We start from the raw sequence: 18732 nt of genomic DNA on the forward strand, positions 1-18732 counted from the left end.
AAAGAGTGAGATAAAACTCCCGAAATCGGGACACAACTCCTGCCATACCCACTCAGAAAGCTCTTTATCATTTGCCAAAGCCTGAACCAGACCGGCCGTAGACCTGGCCAAGAAACTAAGAGGAGATTAGTTTATGTACTGAACTCCAGTTTTCTTTCGGCAAAAGGATACCTATATATACATACACATTTTCTTTTATTCTAAAAACATTGGTCCACCTGTTTGTTAGTGTGGTTGATAAAATACAACCAGGAAAAGTAATTTGCCTCCCACTGCTGTTTGCTTTGCTGGAACATGTGCTTGTGGCACGATAAAAGAAACCCCGTCTTCTCGGTGGTCTCAAATTCAAAGTTGAACAAAGGGATTTCATTTGCTCCTTCATACTTCTTGTCATGTTTTTATTCAGTAGTAGTCCTCTTTACAGCACCCAGCAGGCCTCTGGAGGACTCTAAAAGCCTCAAATCATCTGGCTTTGTTCAGTAAAAACACCACCTCTTCAGCCTGTGTGCAAAGAGAAAATGACTAAGAAATATTGAATATACATTTCTTTTAAATCACAGAGTAGAGGACTAACAATATTTAATCCTGACTTGCCGAGACAATGTATACAGCTGTTTCTCAAGCATGTAGCTGAGTAGTAACAGAAGCACATCACCAGCAGTGTTTTCAAGAAGAATCAAGTCAAGCTGCCAAATATTCTCTGTTTGGATATGTACAGAAATTATATATATATATATATATATATATATATATATATATATATATATATATATATATATATATATATATATATATGCTTTGGAGAGCCATTTATTTCTAATTTAAAAGGCTTCGCTACAGCTTTTACCATGCACTGTGTATTATGATAATAATGTTGTGTGCTCTGATGGTAGAAAACCCAGAGCCACAAAAAATGAACACGTTACACCTTGATTGAAATCAAATCCAAATAAACCAGAGCAGTGGTTCGAGACTACTGGTGCTGGTTACTGTTTTTTTCACAACAGATGCTGAATCACCACAATAGTTTGACAGGTGGGAGGTAAAAACATTGGTGGGGAGTGCCGGGTGCCAACTTCAGAGAGGGACAAGGGAAAGACAGTCTGGAAAACCCCCGTGATATAAACTGTAAAGATAGTCTCACACACACACACACAAAGGCATGCAAACACGGAACTGGGTGTGCAGACACCTACACACACTGACATGCTCCCCGCAAGCATGCGCAGCGCCTCACACAAACACACACTTTATTTATTTAGATTCATAAAAACCTCAAAATGTTCAACAGAGGTTACGCAAGAATGAAATTAAAAACAACAACAACAAACTTTTCATCATGCAATATCCAAACACACAAAGTAAACAAATGTAACCAACACTACCGCCACCCTTATGTACACACTATAGGTCCTGATAGGCAACCTACATTCACATCAAAGTCCATTTTCTTTGTTTTCCACGTAAATAAGATCAATTTTTTTTTTCTTCAGTGGATTTTCTGTAGCTGCCTGGCTCCTCCGTGTCTCCCTCCATATTGCTACTCACATGAGGGGGAGAAACCTTTTTGCGTTTTACATGTCCTGGATACCCCAGCAACCAAACAAGCAAGTCCTGATCCACCAGCAGGGTCTTGTGCGGCCTCTAAGTTGTTTATGTTGTTATGGCAAGAAGAGGTAGCATAGCAACATTGTTTGAAAATCGTATGAAACGAACGACAATAAACAGCATCTCTTGTGGCCTCTTTGGAAATGTTGCTTCTTTGTGTTAATCTGCCCATAACACTTAATTTTACATCAACTATTTATACCTGCAGCGGCGGCGCCTGTCATTATTGAGATGGGAAACTGAAGAAACTGAGCACATGAAAACAAACACATGAGTTAACTCGCTTTAAAAACTTTACAGACCATTGAACCTCAAGATGGCCTCATAATTTATTTATCTTCTCGACGCTCAACGAGAGACAACTGCGAGACGTTTGACGAGGTTACGGCTCTCCTCGCTGCATCGCCGCGTAATAGAAAGTTGTTACAGCTTTGGGCAGCTCTGAATGCTGCATGGATGAGAGTCAGTGTTGGTCCTGGCCGGTGCCAAGCCAAAAAGCTGTAACAACAAGAACGAGCACTAACTCAAATCTACAGGGTTTATTTAGTTTGAGGTCCTCACTGTCAGTTACTGGCCAGGAAGTTTTGGCCATGTAGCACGGCGGAGAGAAAAATGAAGGTCAGAAAATGCTTCACGCAAGCACTTTGGTTTGTATTGAAAAAAAAAAATATGATGGCAGTGGTTCAAATAATCATGAAAAGTTGTAGCGTTTTTGAGGACAGTTGATTGCAGGGAGTTTTAACAGTGTCTTTGTTAAATGATATTGTGGTATTAGTCAAAAAGTTACAGACTAGAAAACATAAATCAATAAAACTTTCCTTTACACTTCATGGGTAATTTTTCCCCATTTCTCACAAACTTACAATGATGAAAAACCAAAAAGGTTATGAGACACATTAAATAGGTACTGTTTCAAAAAGTCTTGAGTAACAATTGCCTTGAAAAACCCTTAACAAAGTCCCAAGCATTAAACTGTTCTACATTCAAGTGCCTAAGTCATTAAACGGTTAATGCAAATATTGGAAACAAGAGAAAGCGTGGTAAGGGTTTTTAGCTTATTTTATTCTTTAAATCATCCTCCACTGGAAACTCCACAGCTCATAAATAAGATAAAGAAATTCAGAAATGGGATTGCACAATCCACCGCTTCTCTGTCATTATCTCACTTCCAGGACATCCTGGGAGTTGAAGATCGACATTTCTCTTATTTAAGTGCTGGTCTCTGCCTGACTGCCAAAAATTGCATTTGAGACAGACTGCACGGTGATACGGTGGTCAGTGTGCTAATTTCACAGTGAGAAAATCCAAACACATTTACATGTGAATCCAGGCTCAGAACCATTTTGTGTCGAACAACTGACACTTTATTTATGGAAATAATCCTTCCAAGTTCATCAGTGTAATTCTGATTCCCTCTTTGCAGGCAGTTAAGGAAGGGTGACAGAGGAGCGTCACTAACTCTCATCGAAATAATCTGGCAGTTTCTCTGAGAGTCAGTGAATCTTCAGCGGGTTCACCTGTGCATAAAGGACAGGTGTGAGTGTGTTGACTGTTGGGAAACACCTCACAAATTCACCCAGCAATCATAGGGGTGATATGATCTCCATGGGTCCCAGAGGACAAAATATTTAAGCGCAACGCGTGAATCCTGGCCTGGACTAACGCAGACCCCCATCCAAAACACATTCCACCCAACTAAACAACCATGAGAGCTGTCGCTGTGATGAGCGGAGCACAAATCCATGCAGCCAGGGATGCTTGTAGACACAAAATTGGCTGTTGAACACAAAAACACATACACACAGTGCCCCTACGCCTAAATCCACCCACCCAAGAAGCACTGACGTGCATTGCTGAAACCTAACTCCTGCTTAGCGTTTTCCTTACGTTGTTATTTCTCAGGAAAGAGGGGTGCTTATGGGTGAAAACCCCATATGAAGTGGGTTCAAGGACAAGGAGATAAAGAAGGGGACTTCTTTAACATGAAATAAGCATCGGTTGCTACTATTGCTCGTTAAAATTCCAGTGGAAATGGAAGAAACCAGAGAAATAATGACGCAGAGTGTCTCGGACCAGAGGCGACTGTTGGGGAACCTTCGGTCTGTGTGGAGTTTGAACTGGATGTCATGTCACTTTGCCCCTTTTTTCACGGATCATGATGCATTTGATTGGGTCACGAGTGTTGAAAACAATGTCGTAACTTAAAATGTGCTAACACCACATCCAACTGCAAAAGGAAAAGGTTGCATTGGTTAAAATGCTGTAAAACAGATTCAAAACAGCCATAAAAGTGTTCTAGAGAGAGCCATGAAGTGAACAAAAACACCACACTTAAAAAGCTGGCAAATGAAGTAAATATATCATGCAACGCAGAAATTATATTTTCTCTTTGTGGTGTTCTTCCTGTGTTTTTGCGGATATTTCCTTTGGCACCTTCACTTCCTCCTCGCTCTGCAAATACATACAAGTCTGCAGGGACAGGAGACACAAGTTTGCTCATTAGAGTGAATGTCAGCGTGAGGGTGTGTGTCTTTATTTGTTCTGTGGCAGATTGCTTTCCTGTCCTGGTTGTTTTCCATGCTTTGAGCCCAGTGCATGCTGGGATTGGCTTTGAGAAGGTATCAGTGGAAAAAGTATGATTGGATGAAAAATGTTCTCATAATACTTCCTCACCAGTGTCTTATATTAGGCTCACCCAGAAACATTGGTGCTTTATGGTCCTCACAAGAGTAGAAGAGGAAATGTGTCACATCCACAAAATTTGCCATCTTGGCTCTTTTGTGTGTGTCTGTGTGTGTGCGTGTGTGCTTGTGTGTGTGTGCACCCATTTGGCAGTTAGGACTCATTAAAACGGGGTGTGAGGGAGGCATTGAGCGGTTTCTTGTCATTAATGAAGAACAGCACTGACAACCGCAAGAACTCACACATATCCATAAACATTGTAAACAAAAAAACAAACCACACACACGTACAATCCGAACACACTCATTGACTGTTTGTCTCTGGTTCTTCGCTCCCCGCTGCTCTCTCTACCAAACAAAACACATTTTCCCTCTTATTTTCTGGTCGTGGTGTGATGACCCCAATGAGCGCAAATACTGACACAGACAAGCGTGAAATGTTCTAAAACCAACAACGTGTGTGTGAAGGGCTCTGGAGAACTTTAAGGTCAGATGCTAGAATAATAGCAGGGAAACACGGAGACCGCACAGCAGAATTTGTGTTTACTTATACCAAGTAACGCGTGAGCAGTTTGTGCTCTGCTCCTGCAGGATTGTGATATAGCAGTCAGGCGTGTTCGGAACGGGCCGCGGATAGGTGAAGGATGGACGAGGAAGTTGTGTGACAAGCCGTTCACTCACCCCCTTTACTTTCTGGGCCAACAACCCTCACCACTTCCAGGCGAGTATCTTAAAGAGGATGTTGTGCCTTCAGAGTTGCTCTGCATTTTCTCAACCGCAGCCGTATCACTTCAAAAGCTTAGCCCCTGAACTGTTTGTTTACAAGCGGAGCTGCATTGATTGTATGGCAAACAGACTGTATGCAGAGTTACAGTACATACAGCACATGCAGATCTGTCATTATCACTCTTTCTCTGCTCAAGGCTGTCATCTAGTGGCAACCGTTTCACCGGGGCATTGCTTCGCCGCCGTCTGTAAAACAACTGAAAAATATTCAGTCATAAAAACGTCCTGTTCTCCACTCTTCTCCATGTCTCATTTTGTTCTCGCACTTTATTTCAAGCATGGTTTGAGTTTCACACAGCTGCGTGAGATGTGACTCCCGCGGTGATTTGTAGCAGCATAATGACTCTTCCTGTGCCGTGCCGTCTCCTCCCAGACATTGAGATAACAGTTCTCACCTTACCTCCATCATCCACTGAAGGAGCTGGGCCGGGCGTCCCGGGGTGGCCGAGGGCGCCGAGTTGACCCGAGGGCGGCGAGGCGCAGAGGAGAGGGGTGGAGGACTTGCAGGTGTCCAAAACTCCCCTGGCTGCGGACAGGTGCACAACACCTGCGCCACACATGTGCACGCATGTGTGTGTATGTGTGAGCGTGCTGCTTGGACACTCCTGAATACCAGCTGTGTGCTGTGAAGTCTCTCTCTCTCGCTCTCTCTCTCTGTTACCATACGCTTATCGCCTCCATCTCTCACAGCTCAGACACCCACACAATCCTCCAATCCCCCCCTTCCACACACACATCCAGCACACCGAGATGGAAACGGGCCAAGCTCACAGGTCAACGGGAGAATAACCGCTCACTGTGGAGAATCATTGAGCTGATAATCAGGGTTATGTGCGAATTGGCACCGGACAAATGGAGCATTTCTGTCACGCTGAAATTTAGTGGAGTAACTGAACAGATAAACACGCTAATATTAGCAACATCTGGACAAACCCAGGTCAAGATAGGCAGCTAAGTAAACTGGCTGCTCCCTGTCATTTCATATTTAGCACGCTAATGTGCCATAATTATTGAAGGCCCATTAGCTAAGGTCACAGCACAGGAAACAGATTTTCCACACCGTCTAATGAACTTTTATTGTTTCCAGTTGCGTTCTCCGTCCCAATGGTCTCCTTCCTGAAGCATTGTTGTGTGTTTCTGTGCTTTTGGTGATTTTTCTTAAAGTGATTTTGAAAAGCTTCGATTGCTCCTCACATCTTCGCAATTTGAGTTCAGAGCCGCTTCGTTATCGGGTTTCGCTCCGACTCTCATATTGTGTGCCTGTGTGAAAAGGTCTTGAGAAGTACGAGCTGACTCAGCAGGTTGAAGGTTACTGTCAGACCGAGGGGAGTTTAATCAGGAACCACCGATCCAAAACGGTGGTCCTCTCCTCCTGCAGGGAGTTCCCCTTTGAGAAAAGCACATAGGAGGGAAGGGCAGAGGTGAAGAACACGACGCGGCGAAGAAGAGAAGCGCTAGAATGGGAAGGTAAAAACGGAAACAGCACTGGGAGAAAGAAAAGCAGACGCATAAAGCCAAAATCCCACTGAATGCACACAGCGTATGGAATAATGAAACAATGAAAACTCTTTATAATTATCGAGCAGATCATATTTGGGTTTTGGCCGTTGCTCGTGAGTTCGGCCTCAAATCATTTCATTATCGCTGAACAACATCAGGAAACGACTCTGCTGCAGTTTGCATCCGATTTAAAACAAAACCAGATCTCCTGAGTACACACATGCATAAACACACGCACAAACAGAATTTCCTCAACGTCTGGACAGCATTACGCGGTGTGTAGAGGAACCCCCCCCCCCCCCCCCCCCCCAGACAGACACACACACACACACACATCTACAATGCCCCCACCCCCTAATTACAGTCTTCATCAATGGAGAAAGAGCTTTTGAAAACACATTTTTTATTACTATAAAACAGCAACACACACACACACACGAACAGTAACACACAGCAATGACACTGAACTACCATCTTCAGTATTAAGACATTTCTGCTGTGATGTGACTTTATAAGCAAAACAAGATACCCAGCCCGGCAGGACAATAGCAAGATAAGTAAAGAAAGGTCTCGTGTGGAATCAGTTTAATTTAGCTTGATGATGATGGACAACAAAAGGGCACTGTGGGAACTGTAAACAACACACACCACAAACGAATGGCGAGCCGGGTATCATGTGATGGTGCCTGGAACTCTCTCTGTGAAGCAAGGGGGGGGTGGGGGGAGTGTGGTGGAAAGGCAGAGGCCCTAGTGATAAACACAGCAAATGGGTAATGTACATGAAGGCCTGCTCCATTGCTCTCAGGAGATGAATAATGAGCCCGGCTGCATGTAAACTGTGGTTGGAAAACAACAAAAGCTGCTGACTAACTGTAGTGGTGTGTGGAGAGGTGGGGACGCCCTGTCATTTGCACTCTAGACTGAACGGGAGGCCTCCCTCGCCCAAACATGCTACCTTTGTCAGAATTAAAACAGGAAGACTCGTCTAAATGTGTGTCCAGATTGCAGGTTTTTGTGATTTTGTTGCTAAAAAAACCCCCATCAAATCGTCAGTCTAAGTTTAGTGAAAAGGAAACATTGTGCTTTCCTCCTCTACGTTTTAATTTCTTTTATCTTGGTACCTGTTATTTCGAAAGACTTAAAAGTGCAAGTGGACACTTCAAAAGTGAAGTATTCCTCTTCTAAAGCAGCTCATTTAAAAATCTCTTAACGTTTCAGAAAACCATCATTAGTAGTGTGATTTCTCTTTTTCAAATAAACATATCAGAGTGCAAGTCAAACTTCTGCAAATCCAGAAAATTAAAGAGAGGCTTGTTCTGCAGCGTGTTGGACCCACTGTCACGGCTAGACTGATAGGGAGAATATTATCCGGCTGCAATAGAAATTCTCATGCTATAATTTATCTTCCCTCACCACAGAAACATTTTCGCAGTTGGCAGAGTTTCTCCTCCACAGAAAAAAAAAAGTACAAATGGGAATTAAGACTTTTTTCCTTCTAATATAAAACACCATACATGCTTGCTGTTTTTACTTTTGTTGTCAATCTGAAATATAAGAATCTTCCAGACTTTTACAGAGTGTGGGAACTGGTTTGTAAATCCCTTTGTAGTTTTGGCAAAGCTGTAAAATGTTATCAGAAACTGTGTCCGTCTATGTTGGAACTTCAGTAATATCACAATTACACACACTTAGAACATGTGTTGTGCAGACCATATTTATTTATTCATCCATCCTCTACATGAGGTTTAAAAGTATAGATGGATGATCCTGATGATTTTCAAATGATGTGACATGACTGTTGAGATCCATAGATCATAAAAAGGTAGGTAATGGCATTTTGACATTTTGGGGCTTTGTGATAGATGATCTTTCTCTTGTAGCAGTTTCACTTCTGGTTGTGCGCAAAAGCCTATTTAAAGGGAAAAAAGCGTGCTCGGAATAGGAATCCCTCTGATCCCAGAGTTTCCATGCCACTGTGCTCCCTCTGAGCTCTCTGGCATCCAAGATGCATTTATTGAATTGTGGGTCTAAAGCCCCTTTTTGTGATCCAGAATAATGAAGAAAAAAAAAACATCTTGCCCTGCAGTGATCTCAATTAATAATAATAATAAAAAAACTGCAAATATAAAGCTAATTTAAGAAAGTAACGTAAAAGCAAAATATCTTTACCAGACATAAAAAGGAAAATAAGACTTTCACACTTTCAACAACAGTTTATTCAAATTATTTACAGTAGGATGAAATCAATAAAAAAAAACTTCAAAAATGTTTGATAATGACCAAAATCTAAAAGTTGCCCGTCATCTATAAGGGCCTGCTGCAGAGCTCTGCCAATGTTTATGTCCTGATTCATTCACTGATATCAGACATCGTCCCTGCCGCTCTTCTTGTTCAGTCCACTGAAGTACTTCTCTCTGAAGGCGTTGTGTCCCTGGTAGGCGCTGAATCGCGGGTCCGATAGATGAGCCAAGGAGTCCTGTTCCTGTCGAAGAAGGAATGCTGAGGTCAGCTTTCTGGACATGTTCAAACTAAATAAAATGTTAGGAGGACGCTTCTTGAATGATGGTGCTGGCAGGTGACAGTGGCACTGCCTAAAAGTCAAAAATATTGAAAGATATAAAAAGTGACCTGAAGGCTAAAGTTGAGAAGTTCAGAGATAAAGTATGAGAGGAAAGGCTGACGTGGTGCGGACGTGTGGAGAACTGGAATGACTGTTTTGGAGCTGGAGCTGTCCGGCAAGAGGAGAAGGCTGGTGTAGCAGTAGAGGACAGGATGAGAAAATAAAGCAGAGCATCCAACATGAAGGAGAAATGACAATCTGACATTGCAAAACACAAGATCTGAGGAAACAGCTTTCTTCGGTCTTGTTGAAATCTTCAGAATAATTTCACAAATATTACAAAGGAAAAACAAACCTGGATAACAGGCAACTGTGAGTTTTGCTTTTGTTCCCTATTTCAAAGAAACATGACATAATTTCCACTGCAGCTCAGTAAAAACTGTCTGGGATGATTTTCTCACTAATTCCCTTTTACAGTTTCCATGTTTACATTAGAGGAAACAAAGCCGTCCTTGTGTGTGTGTGTGTGTGTGTGTGTGTGTGTGTGTGTGTGTGTGTGTGTGTGTGTTTGTGCGTGTGTGTATTAATAACGTGTATCGACTGCTATGAATCTCGCCTGCTAAACAGTTTGTCTTGGCTGTGAAGTCACTGCTGGTCATCAGAGGCAAGAAGGGAGGAGGAGAGATGCAGGGACAAGGAATAATGAGGTGAGCCGAGCGGGAAGTGATGACTCCAACACCGGGCCTGTAATTTATCAGAGACACCTTTCCTCTGCGTGATGACGCTGCCAAACACACTGGAAACTGTTTCCATGACCGGTCCGAGAGAAGACTCTGGGCAACAACACCGAAGCACCGACGCCGATCCACATGTAATCAGGACAAAAAGGACGTGACCGCATCCTTAAAACAGTTATACCGTCGTGTCTTCTCCTTAGACAAACTGTGTGTCTACGTTAACACACATCGCCGTGCACACTGAGCCTTATTTGGAGTGAGAAGGAACTCCTCCGACCTGAGATACGAGGCAGATAACATCAAACGAGAGCGCGAGTTTCTGCGTGCGTGTCGCACTGGGCCGTTTATGGGAGCAATTTGGGTTTTTTGAAGTGGAATGCATGTCAGATTCAGAGATGGATTGTTTTCCATAAGATGTGTGATGAAGCCATTTGGAGTTCCAGTATAAAAGAAATGAGCCAATCGCAGCCAGATGGAGAGGATTTACCCCAGACAGACACAGCGACACCATCACTTCCAATGGGATGACAGACTAAAAATACACATATTCATGCACACACACACACACACACACATATATACACACTACATTCATGCAGCAAATGCTTACATGGTTACATATATGATACATTTCTGGGAGCGTGTGTGTGTGGCTGCATGAAAAAAAAAAAGGGAGGAACACACATGCTCTCATTTTACATAAACTTAAGTCATATCTGTGTTGCTGTTCATGCTCACACATAAACACAATAAACACATTGTGTGGAGCACTCAGGTCGCTGCCGCGCACGTACTGTGTGTGTGGTCGGCTACGACTGCGCAACCACAACACATAACTTTAAAACTACATGTAGGAAGTTGTGTTTCCAATGAAAATATTTTAAAGAATTAGATTATATGGTTAACTACAGCCAAGCACGTCAGAGGAGAAGTGTATAGTTTAGTTGATTAACTCCATAAGAGGAAAGAGGGCGACGCCTCAGGGGGAGAACGGTGCATATGACCCGGATGAAAGCATATAGGTAGACGACATCTCCACTAATCAACGTGATCCGTCTCACACAAACACACACACACACACACACACCTCGGGCTCTTTGATCTTCTCCATGGTGATCAGCCGACGTGACGTGTGGCTGGAGAGTGTCTGCTCACAGTTACTGATGAGCCGAAGGCATGGATGAAGAGGAACCATCTCCTCGCAGTACCTGGAGAGAGAACACACACACACACACACACACACACACACACACACACACACACACACACACACACACACACACACACACACACACACACACACACACACACACACACACACACACACACACACACACAAACACACACACACAATTTGATTGTTACAAATGAAAAGCTACATACGCTCCTTTTGACAACGGTTCACATTTGAAAGTCTGTGTCAGACACAAACGCAGAATATTTTGAAACAGATTTTTTTTTTTTTTTTTTTTTTTTTAATTTTGCAGTCCACACCTATGTTTCTCTGCTCTGTTCTTCAAAAAGTTTTAAGCCGTGTACTGAAATCTTTCCCTGCTGACACTAAAACATTTTGTGCAAAAAAAAAGCCAAAGGTGGAAAAAGTGAATGTAACCTGACAGGTTGACTGCTGGCTCCATCATCGCCGGCCAGGCCAGGCTAGGGCCTATTAACGCCGGCTGATGGATGTGTTTGCATATTTGTGTCAGTGACAGTTTCTCCAAAGCACCACCGCAGTAGCAACGGCTCGGAGTCCCAGCCAGGCCCGTCCATCGCTGTTTACCTGGTTTCCATGGCCGCGTGTGGGCCTCTGCAGCAACGAGGTGTTTGGTCATCACAGTGAGGAGCAGCGACGCAGACGGGCCGTCGCTTCAGCCTGCCGGTCAAGAGCGGCTGGCAGATTCCTCCAGGTGCTCCGGTTTCATCCATTGTTTTTCATTCCCAAAACATGCATCTGAGTTTTAAGGCTAATTGGCGACCCTGAATTTCCCCTACAGGTGTGCAGAGAGGTTTGACCAGTGACGGAGCTGGGATCAGAACCAGCACCCTATTATAGTGAGCTGGTTAACTTCATTCACAAGGCAAGCACAGAAAATAGACGAACACACGCAGTGTTCATCACATGAGTCTTGCATTTGTTTAGTTGTGAGGAGCAACCAAGAATATCCCCATTCTGAAGTCGCTGCACACTAAATAGTGGACAGTGATCCATGTAGAAATGATCTTTCAAACCATTTGTTTTCGACTCATTTTTCCTCGTCTCTAAACTCCAACTCAAGTAATAAATGAGGTCCTTAAAATGACAACATTAAAACTAATTTATGCTCTCTGTGTCATGAGTGTTGCCTTTCCTCAGACAATACAGCCAGTTCATATCTTCGCTTCGCTTGTTTATGCTGTAATTAGGCCATTTTATAGCTGCGATGATTGATGCTGCGCCATCTGTCTTGATACTTTTTCCCTCTTTAATTTATTTTTCGAGGGGGGAGAAAGGGAAGAGAGTTTAAGCGGTCTGACCCGGTCTAGATGCTGTCTTTTGTTGACAGGGTTTTGTGATACCTGTCATCTCTCTTTCTTTCACACACACACACGCATACACACACACACACACACACACACACACAAAAACCCCCATTTTCATGCAGCCAGGCAGACACACACAGTCCCCACTGTTTCTATCACAGCTTTTGTTGTGTATGTGGGGGCAACAGAAACCTGATATCTCCCCTGTAGAGCCCCAGATTAGACCCAGGAGACAGGCTACGTCTGGGCTTACACACACAGACACACATGTCCAAAAACACACGCGCAGGTCAGCCTACAGACCGTAGAGACAGATAGTTTATATATCTGACTCGCCTGGCCTCAGACGTTTATTTTGGTACTGCGCTCTGACAGGCACGGAGTCAAGCACCCACGAGATGAGTAGCAAAGACAAATGTGTGAACATGATGACACAAATGTATGCATGTGCTCATACACAAGACCACACACAATCACGCGCGCGTTATTGAACACAGAGCCCGAGCTGGAAAGGAGTCAGAAGTTTGCAGGCGTGCGTCTGAACTCTTTGTTTGTGACTCAAACACAAGCAGACGCCGCTGAAACCAGCAGTGTTTTGCCGTCCCGCGCTCCCGATCTTGTAATCAGTAATCAGAAGCAGAGTTCAGGCCCTGCAGCCGTTTTTCTTCCTCTTAACGTCCGTTGCCCGCTGCAGCCTGTTGTGGTTCGTGCCTTTACAGTCAAACACCTGCACTTACAGTCAGCACTTCCCTTCCTGCGAAATGCACGGGACCGCGGAACAATACGCAACTTTGTCTCGGGAGAGCCGGCTTCTGTGCCGCAGCCCCGTCAGTTGTGGTTTACAGCGGCGCGGCTGTATGGGTGAGAAAACCTCAACACACCTGTACGGGACGCTGTGTCAACACTGCCATTCACACAGGTGGTTACACACTGAGGACGAGGTTTTATGTGAGCGGGAAAGCAACACTGCTGGAGACAAACGCCGGAAGCCAGAAAACCAGAAAACCAGAGTGGAAAAGTGCCTCTGAAAGCGCCGAGGACACACCCTGTGATTTTAAAATCTCTTAGCAGCTTGTGAAATTAATCAGTCAAAGCTGATTAATGAAGAGTTACGCACGACTGTCTGTTAGCTTCACATCTCCTCTAATTAATTCCCAAAGGCTACTTTATTTCCATACAGTCATTAAATACATGTCTGTTCTGCTGCTGCATTTAGCAGGGGTTACAACAATCATTTGGCAAATTGTAATTTTCATTGAGAAATGTTCTTCCTGCTGCAACTGGGACTGAAAGAGAGTTCTTCATATTCAAGGTCAAACATGAGCTTCATGTGCCATTAGGGAGGATTTGCTTATTTACAATCCTAAATTTTACCAGCTGCACAGTTTTATTGTTAATTCAAATTTTTCTGGTCGTTTGAAAAATTCATTCTAAAGTAAAAAAGGTGTCAGAGATGTCTGCTGTGCACTATATAAACCTGCAGTGTGCAGCTTGAGTTGATGGTATTAGTCTGCCCCCTATTGTTACATTTTATTACTTCCAGAGTTGCAACAAACCGTTCTGAATCTGAGCTTACAAGAGCAAAAAATGAATCTGTAAATCTTCTTCAGGAGTTTAAGGATGAAATAAAAGGTGCATTAATAAGCACACACCACTGAGGCACACACTGTTAGTTTTATCAGCATGAAAATATTTGCATAATTAAGGCAGAGATATGAAGTTAGTGGACTCACTCTGGCCTGTAGATCGGCAGCCAATAGACGAGCCTCCCGCCAACAACCAGGTAGTGTGCAGAGAAGTTCAACAGATCGGAGAACATGTCGCTGAGATGGTAGGCTTGAGAAACTGGGACGTGAGACTCGACGAAGCTGCACAGAAAATCAAAAGATTTTCACATTTAGAGCAGAGCAAACACGAAAAGAACCCAATAAAACCCAGAAAGACATCTCATGTGGTTATCCTGAGAGCACGAGAGAAAACACACTAATGTTTCTTGGCAATTATTCTTTTTTTAAATGATATATGTAACAAATGTGCTTTTGTGGTTGGAGCATCATGGAGGACTATGTAGCTTGAATACATAGAAAATTTGCCAAACCTCCTCAGACAATGTCAGAGAGTTTCTCTTTGTTGTAGCTGTCGACTCTTTTTTTTGAACTTCTGCTCCATGTTGAGTGAAATGTTCAGATTCTGGTGACAGGATTTAGATCATAGGGCCAAATGGAGATCAATCAAAGTGTCAGGCTGTTTATGGTTCTTCCAAACGCTACCGAGACCCCTGCTGTTTAACAGTTATTCATGGTGTTGATAAATGCAGCAACATTCAAAAGGAAAATAATCAGGTAATCCAATAATATAAGATTTATTGCCAAGAGGTATCTGTTATCAGAAAGAAATAATATTAACCTCTCAAGATAATAAACACATTATAAGTTAAAACAGGAGAACTTACATGCCATCGGGAGGTTTTGTGATGTCTTTGTGGGAGCCTGTTTTCCTTGTGGACTCACGGATTCCATAAGGCGCTAAAGACAAGATCAATCACTTCATCAATCAAAAATAAAAAAATAATTTAAAAAAATCGAAAAAACTCACAAAACAACAACAAATAAATCAATTTAAAAGAAATTAAACATCAGTCCCACTCCCAAAAAACGACAGAAAGCAGAGTTAAGGTAGAGGAGCATATTTTCCAGCAGCTGACAGGTAATAGAGAGGTATGATTTTCAATAGTGTACAACAGACGATACTTTAAGGTAGATTCATATCTATAATGAAACACTTGATTTCTGGTGTTGTGACTTTTAGATGACAATCTTTGAGTTTTTATCTAACTTTTATATTGTGTACAGTTTTTAAATGTTGAAACAGATTTCTGCCAGTTCAAACATGAGTCTGAGGCAAACACTGAAGAACACTAGAAGGTTTCAAACTAAAACAAATCGACTAATGCAGTCAATCAGTCGATCAAGGAGCGACTTACGATCTGTGATGATCGCGTCGAACAGAGGAGCCTCCCTCCACACGGGCTTGGAGGCATCAGACACCATGACGTCCACATACATCCTCTCTGTGCCGTACTGCCGCAGGTTGGCTCTGATGTTCTCATCGGGTCCTCGCCACTTCTGGTTCTTACGGCTGGATCGCCCTGAAACGAGAGCGCATCAACAGCAAATGTCAACCGATCTGAAAGATGATTGGCACTGTGGAATAAAGCCACAGTCAGAGAACTTACCTCTGCCGTGGATGGTGTTGTAGTCAATGTCAGTTCCGCACACATACGCTCCAAAATGAGAACAAGCCACCAGCAGGCTCCCTGAAACAGACCGAGACGAGGGACAGGAAGCATTTACTTGTAGCATGTGTGAGTGTGTGTGTTTGGGTGTGTGTTTCTAGCTGTGCCATTCTTGGGGAAACAGGAATAACGTACCTGTGCCAACAAATGGGTCGAAAACCAGGTCGTTCTCTTTGACCTTAGCGTGGTTGGTCATGATGAATGAGAGGCCGGCGTCCATGCTGGTGTTTCCTATGAAGTGTCTGTTCTTCACACTGTGGGAGCGAATGAGTTCACGCTGCCCGTCTGCGATCTAAAATGCAAGGATACATTTAAGAAAAAAAAAAAAAATGCATGAAGCTGCTTGTCAATTTTCACAATGTGAATTATCTAATTAACATGTCTCACCCATCGGCCAAAGTAGATGTATTCGGGATGCTCAGGGATGTTGTTGGGGTCGGTGCCATAATCCTCCAGCAGGCAGAAGATGTGCTGAGGACTCTTCAGACTCACTGTGCCCTCAAAGGGGAGATACTCTAAAGCCTGAGGAGAACGTTAAGAATATGATGACGTGCATATTTGGGGACATTCAGTGAAGAAATAGAATTAGGATTCACCTAGAATTTCTATTTTTCATATGAAAATTTTCATTTAGTGTCTCATAGGATAGAATAACACTTCAGCAATACTTCATCAGATCAGCTTTTCTCTCACAGTCCAAAAACAAGCATTACACATTAAAAAGCCTACGTTCTTAAGTCTCATCAGAAATACAGGGAAACTTTTTATTTTTCTTGGGGACAAAAATGAGATATATATGGAAAGAATGTCAATTCCGAATGCTTTGACTGAGCAGAATATCAATTTTAACTCTGCCTCACAGCAGTAATGTAAAGCACCTGGACAGCCTTGCCCATAAAATATTCTGAGCTATTATGAGCTTTAATACTCACATCGATCCTTTTGATTCTGTCTTCAAACAACAATGTTTTGTTGAAGGTGTAGACGTTGATTCTGTAGGTGGAATCTCTCTGCATGAAAGGACTCTGTAGAGAAAGGAAGATGATGATTAAGTACAAGTAAATACTTTTACTTTTCATGAACAGATTTTTACAATATCTTCGATTTTAATGTACAGGTCAGCTTTAATTCAAGGCGGAGCATTACACACCATGTTTTCAGATGGGTACTTCAGGAGAGAACTTTTGAGTTCACCGTGTGTTTTTCCATGGCCCCATAACTCAAAAGCAGACCTGAAAAAGGAACAAATTTTTAACTTAACCGCAATGAGACAGTCAAGAAAAGAAGATCAGGCACTGGGCTTTCTGGCTTTACGTTGATGATGTTTTGCTTATAAACGTGAAATGACATCCTTAAATCAGCCCTGACACTGTATTAACTCTGACACAAGCAAATTCCAAACACTTACTTTGCACACACGGATCTGGCCATGATGCAGCGGACATCGTCCTCAGACAAACCGTCCAGACACAAGAAAGGACACTGCAGAGGAACAGACAGCATGTCAGGAAATGAAGTGCAGAAATATTTGTTAAGTTGCTCTCAAATTATTATTTTACAACTATTCAGTTACTGAGGAACAATACAGAAAGCTGAAAGAACAATATGCATATCTTGACTTGCAAACCTTTTCTCTGGAGCTTTCAGAAGGACGGAATGGCTTTCCTCTGAGTGCCAGCAGAGCCTTAATTTCCTAAAAAACACACACACAGAAAACTGTTAACCTTAAATAAATATACAGGCCTAACTTTCAGCAACAATTACAAGTGTCCAATAGAAACAGCCTTTTATAGTTCCTATTTTGATAATTTTATCTTACAGCTCATCAAATCAAAAATCCATTTTTTAAAAATGCATTAATCTAACTCATGTGCTTACAGAAAAGGAACTATTGTATTACTGATGTATAAAACTACAAAGAGTTGTTTTTTTTGAGCAAATTATCTGGCATTTGGCACTGATTACTACATCACTGCACTGAGTGAAGATTTTGAGCTGTTGGCACTTTTACAGCATTATGAGAATTAAAGTGGTTTTAATAGCAGCTCATCTGTATTGTGGCTCTGATATAGCTGAGCCTCTGAAAAATAATTTATTATTATACTTATATCATAAGTAGGATGAGTATGTTGCCTTTGGATGTGATGCTTACAGTTCAGTGGCTCCATTTTCAGTTGAGGATTAGTGAAGCTTGACCAAGTTCCTGCATATGCTTCTCCTGACATTCTTCTACTTTTTTTTTTGTACAATTTATGTCCTTTCAATAACTCCAACGTAATAACGAGTTTTGAAGTGTTATTTAAATAAAAGGAAATGTTATAAATTGAAATCTCCAACGATGAAATTCGGGATCAGAATACCCCGTGATCACATGTCATGGAATAAACCTGTATTTACAAAACCTTCCAACGATCCAAAATGTGTATGTTCAGATTATACGAGAGTGTGTACTTGTTAAGATTAGATATAGTAGAAGAGGCAACGGAAACGTTACATAGCAGATAGAAAAGAGTTCATTTATTCACTGTCACATGTCAAAGGCACAGGAGGAGATCCTGCCATGTGTTTAATGCAGCTTGGATTTGCAGATAGCTCACAGCCTGTCAGTGAAGTCTGCCAAACTCTTTTCTTATCATATAAAAACAATTATATTATCATTTTAAAAGCGCAACAAAAACTTAGGTAGTGTTTTGAAGTTACCGGTATCCTGAAGTCCAGATTATCCTGGGCAAGATGTAATAAATACTGGAAGCGAGATCGACCTGCAGACGTAGCCATTTTTGTTGAGATTTCAAAATACGTCCGATTGGAAACTGCAGTTCGAGACAAAGGTTCCGATTTGGGCTCATGTTACCGTAAATGGTAAAAAAAAATGGGATCGCTGACCTGCACTTCATGACAATGTTTGCAACTGTAACACGCCACACATTGTATTTCTCACGCTGAAAAAAGTACCGGTAAATTTGTGTGGTGCGCCGTTGCTATGGACTAAACCTGTCACTTACCTGTCAATCAAAAAAGGAAAGGGGCGGGCTGAAATAGCGC

General features: G+C 42.4%; 1 protein-coding gene across 1 annotated transcript; it reads right to left on the reverse strand.

Annotated features, from left to right (window-relative positions):
- Positions 1-8772: 8772 nt before the first annotated feature.
- trmt11 (tRNA methyltransferase 11) lies at positions 8773-18501 on the reverse strand. The gene is made up of 13 exons (XM_030103435.1): positions 18388-18501; positions 17315-17380; positions 17096-17169; positions 16838-16919; positions 16620-16712; positions 16075-16209; positions 15823-15979; positions 15628-15708; positions 15376-15540; positions 14845-14917; positions 14126-14260; positions 10960-11080; positions 8773-9057 (listed from the first exon to the last, which is right to left on the reverse strand). Exons 1-13 carry the CDS (start codon positions 18463-18465, stop codon positions 8938-8940), a joined length of 1380 nt encoding a protein of 459 aa, XP_029959295.1. The 5' UTR covers positions 18466-18501; the 3' UTR covers positions 8773-8937.
- Between the last annotated feature and the right edge of the window lie 231 nt (positions 18502-18732).

Source organism: Salarias fasciatus, chromosome 11 (assembly GCF_902148845.1).
Source record: "Salarias fasciatus chromosome 11, fSalaFa1.1, whole genome shotgun sequence".
In the NCBI taxonomy this organism is placed as follows: domain Eukaryota; kingdom Metazoa; phylum Chordata; class Actinopteri; order Blenniiformes; family Blenniidae; genus Salarias; species Salarias fasciatus.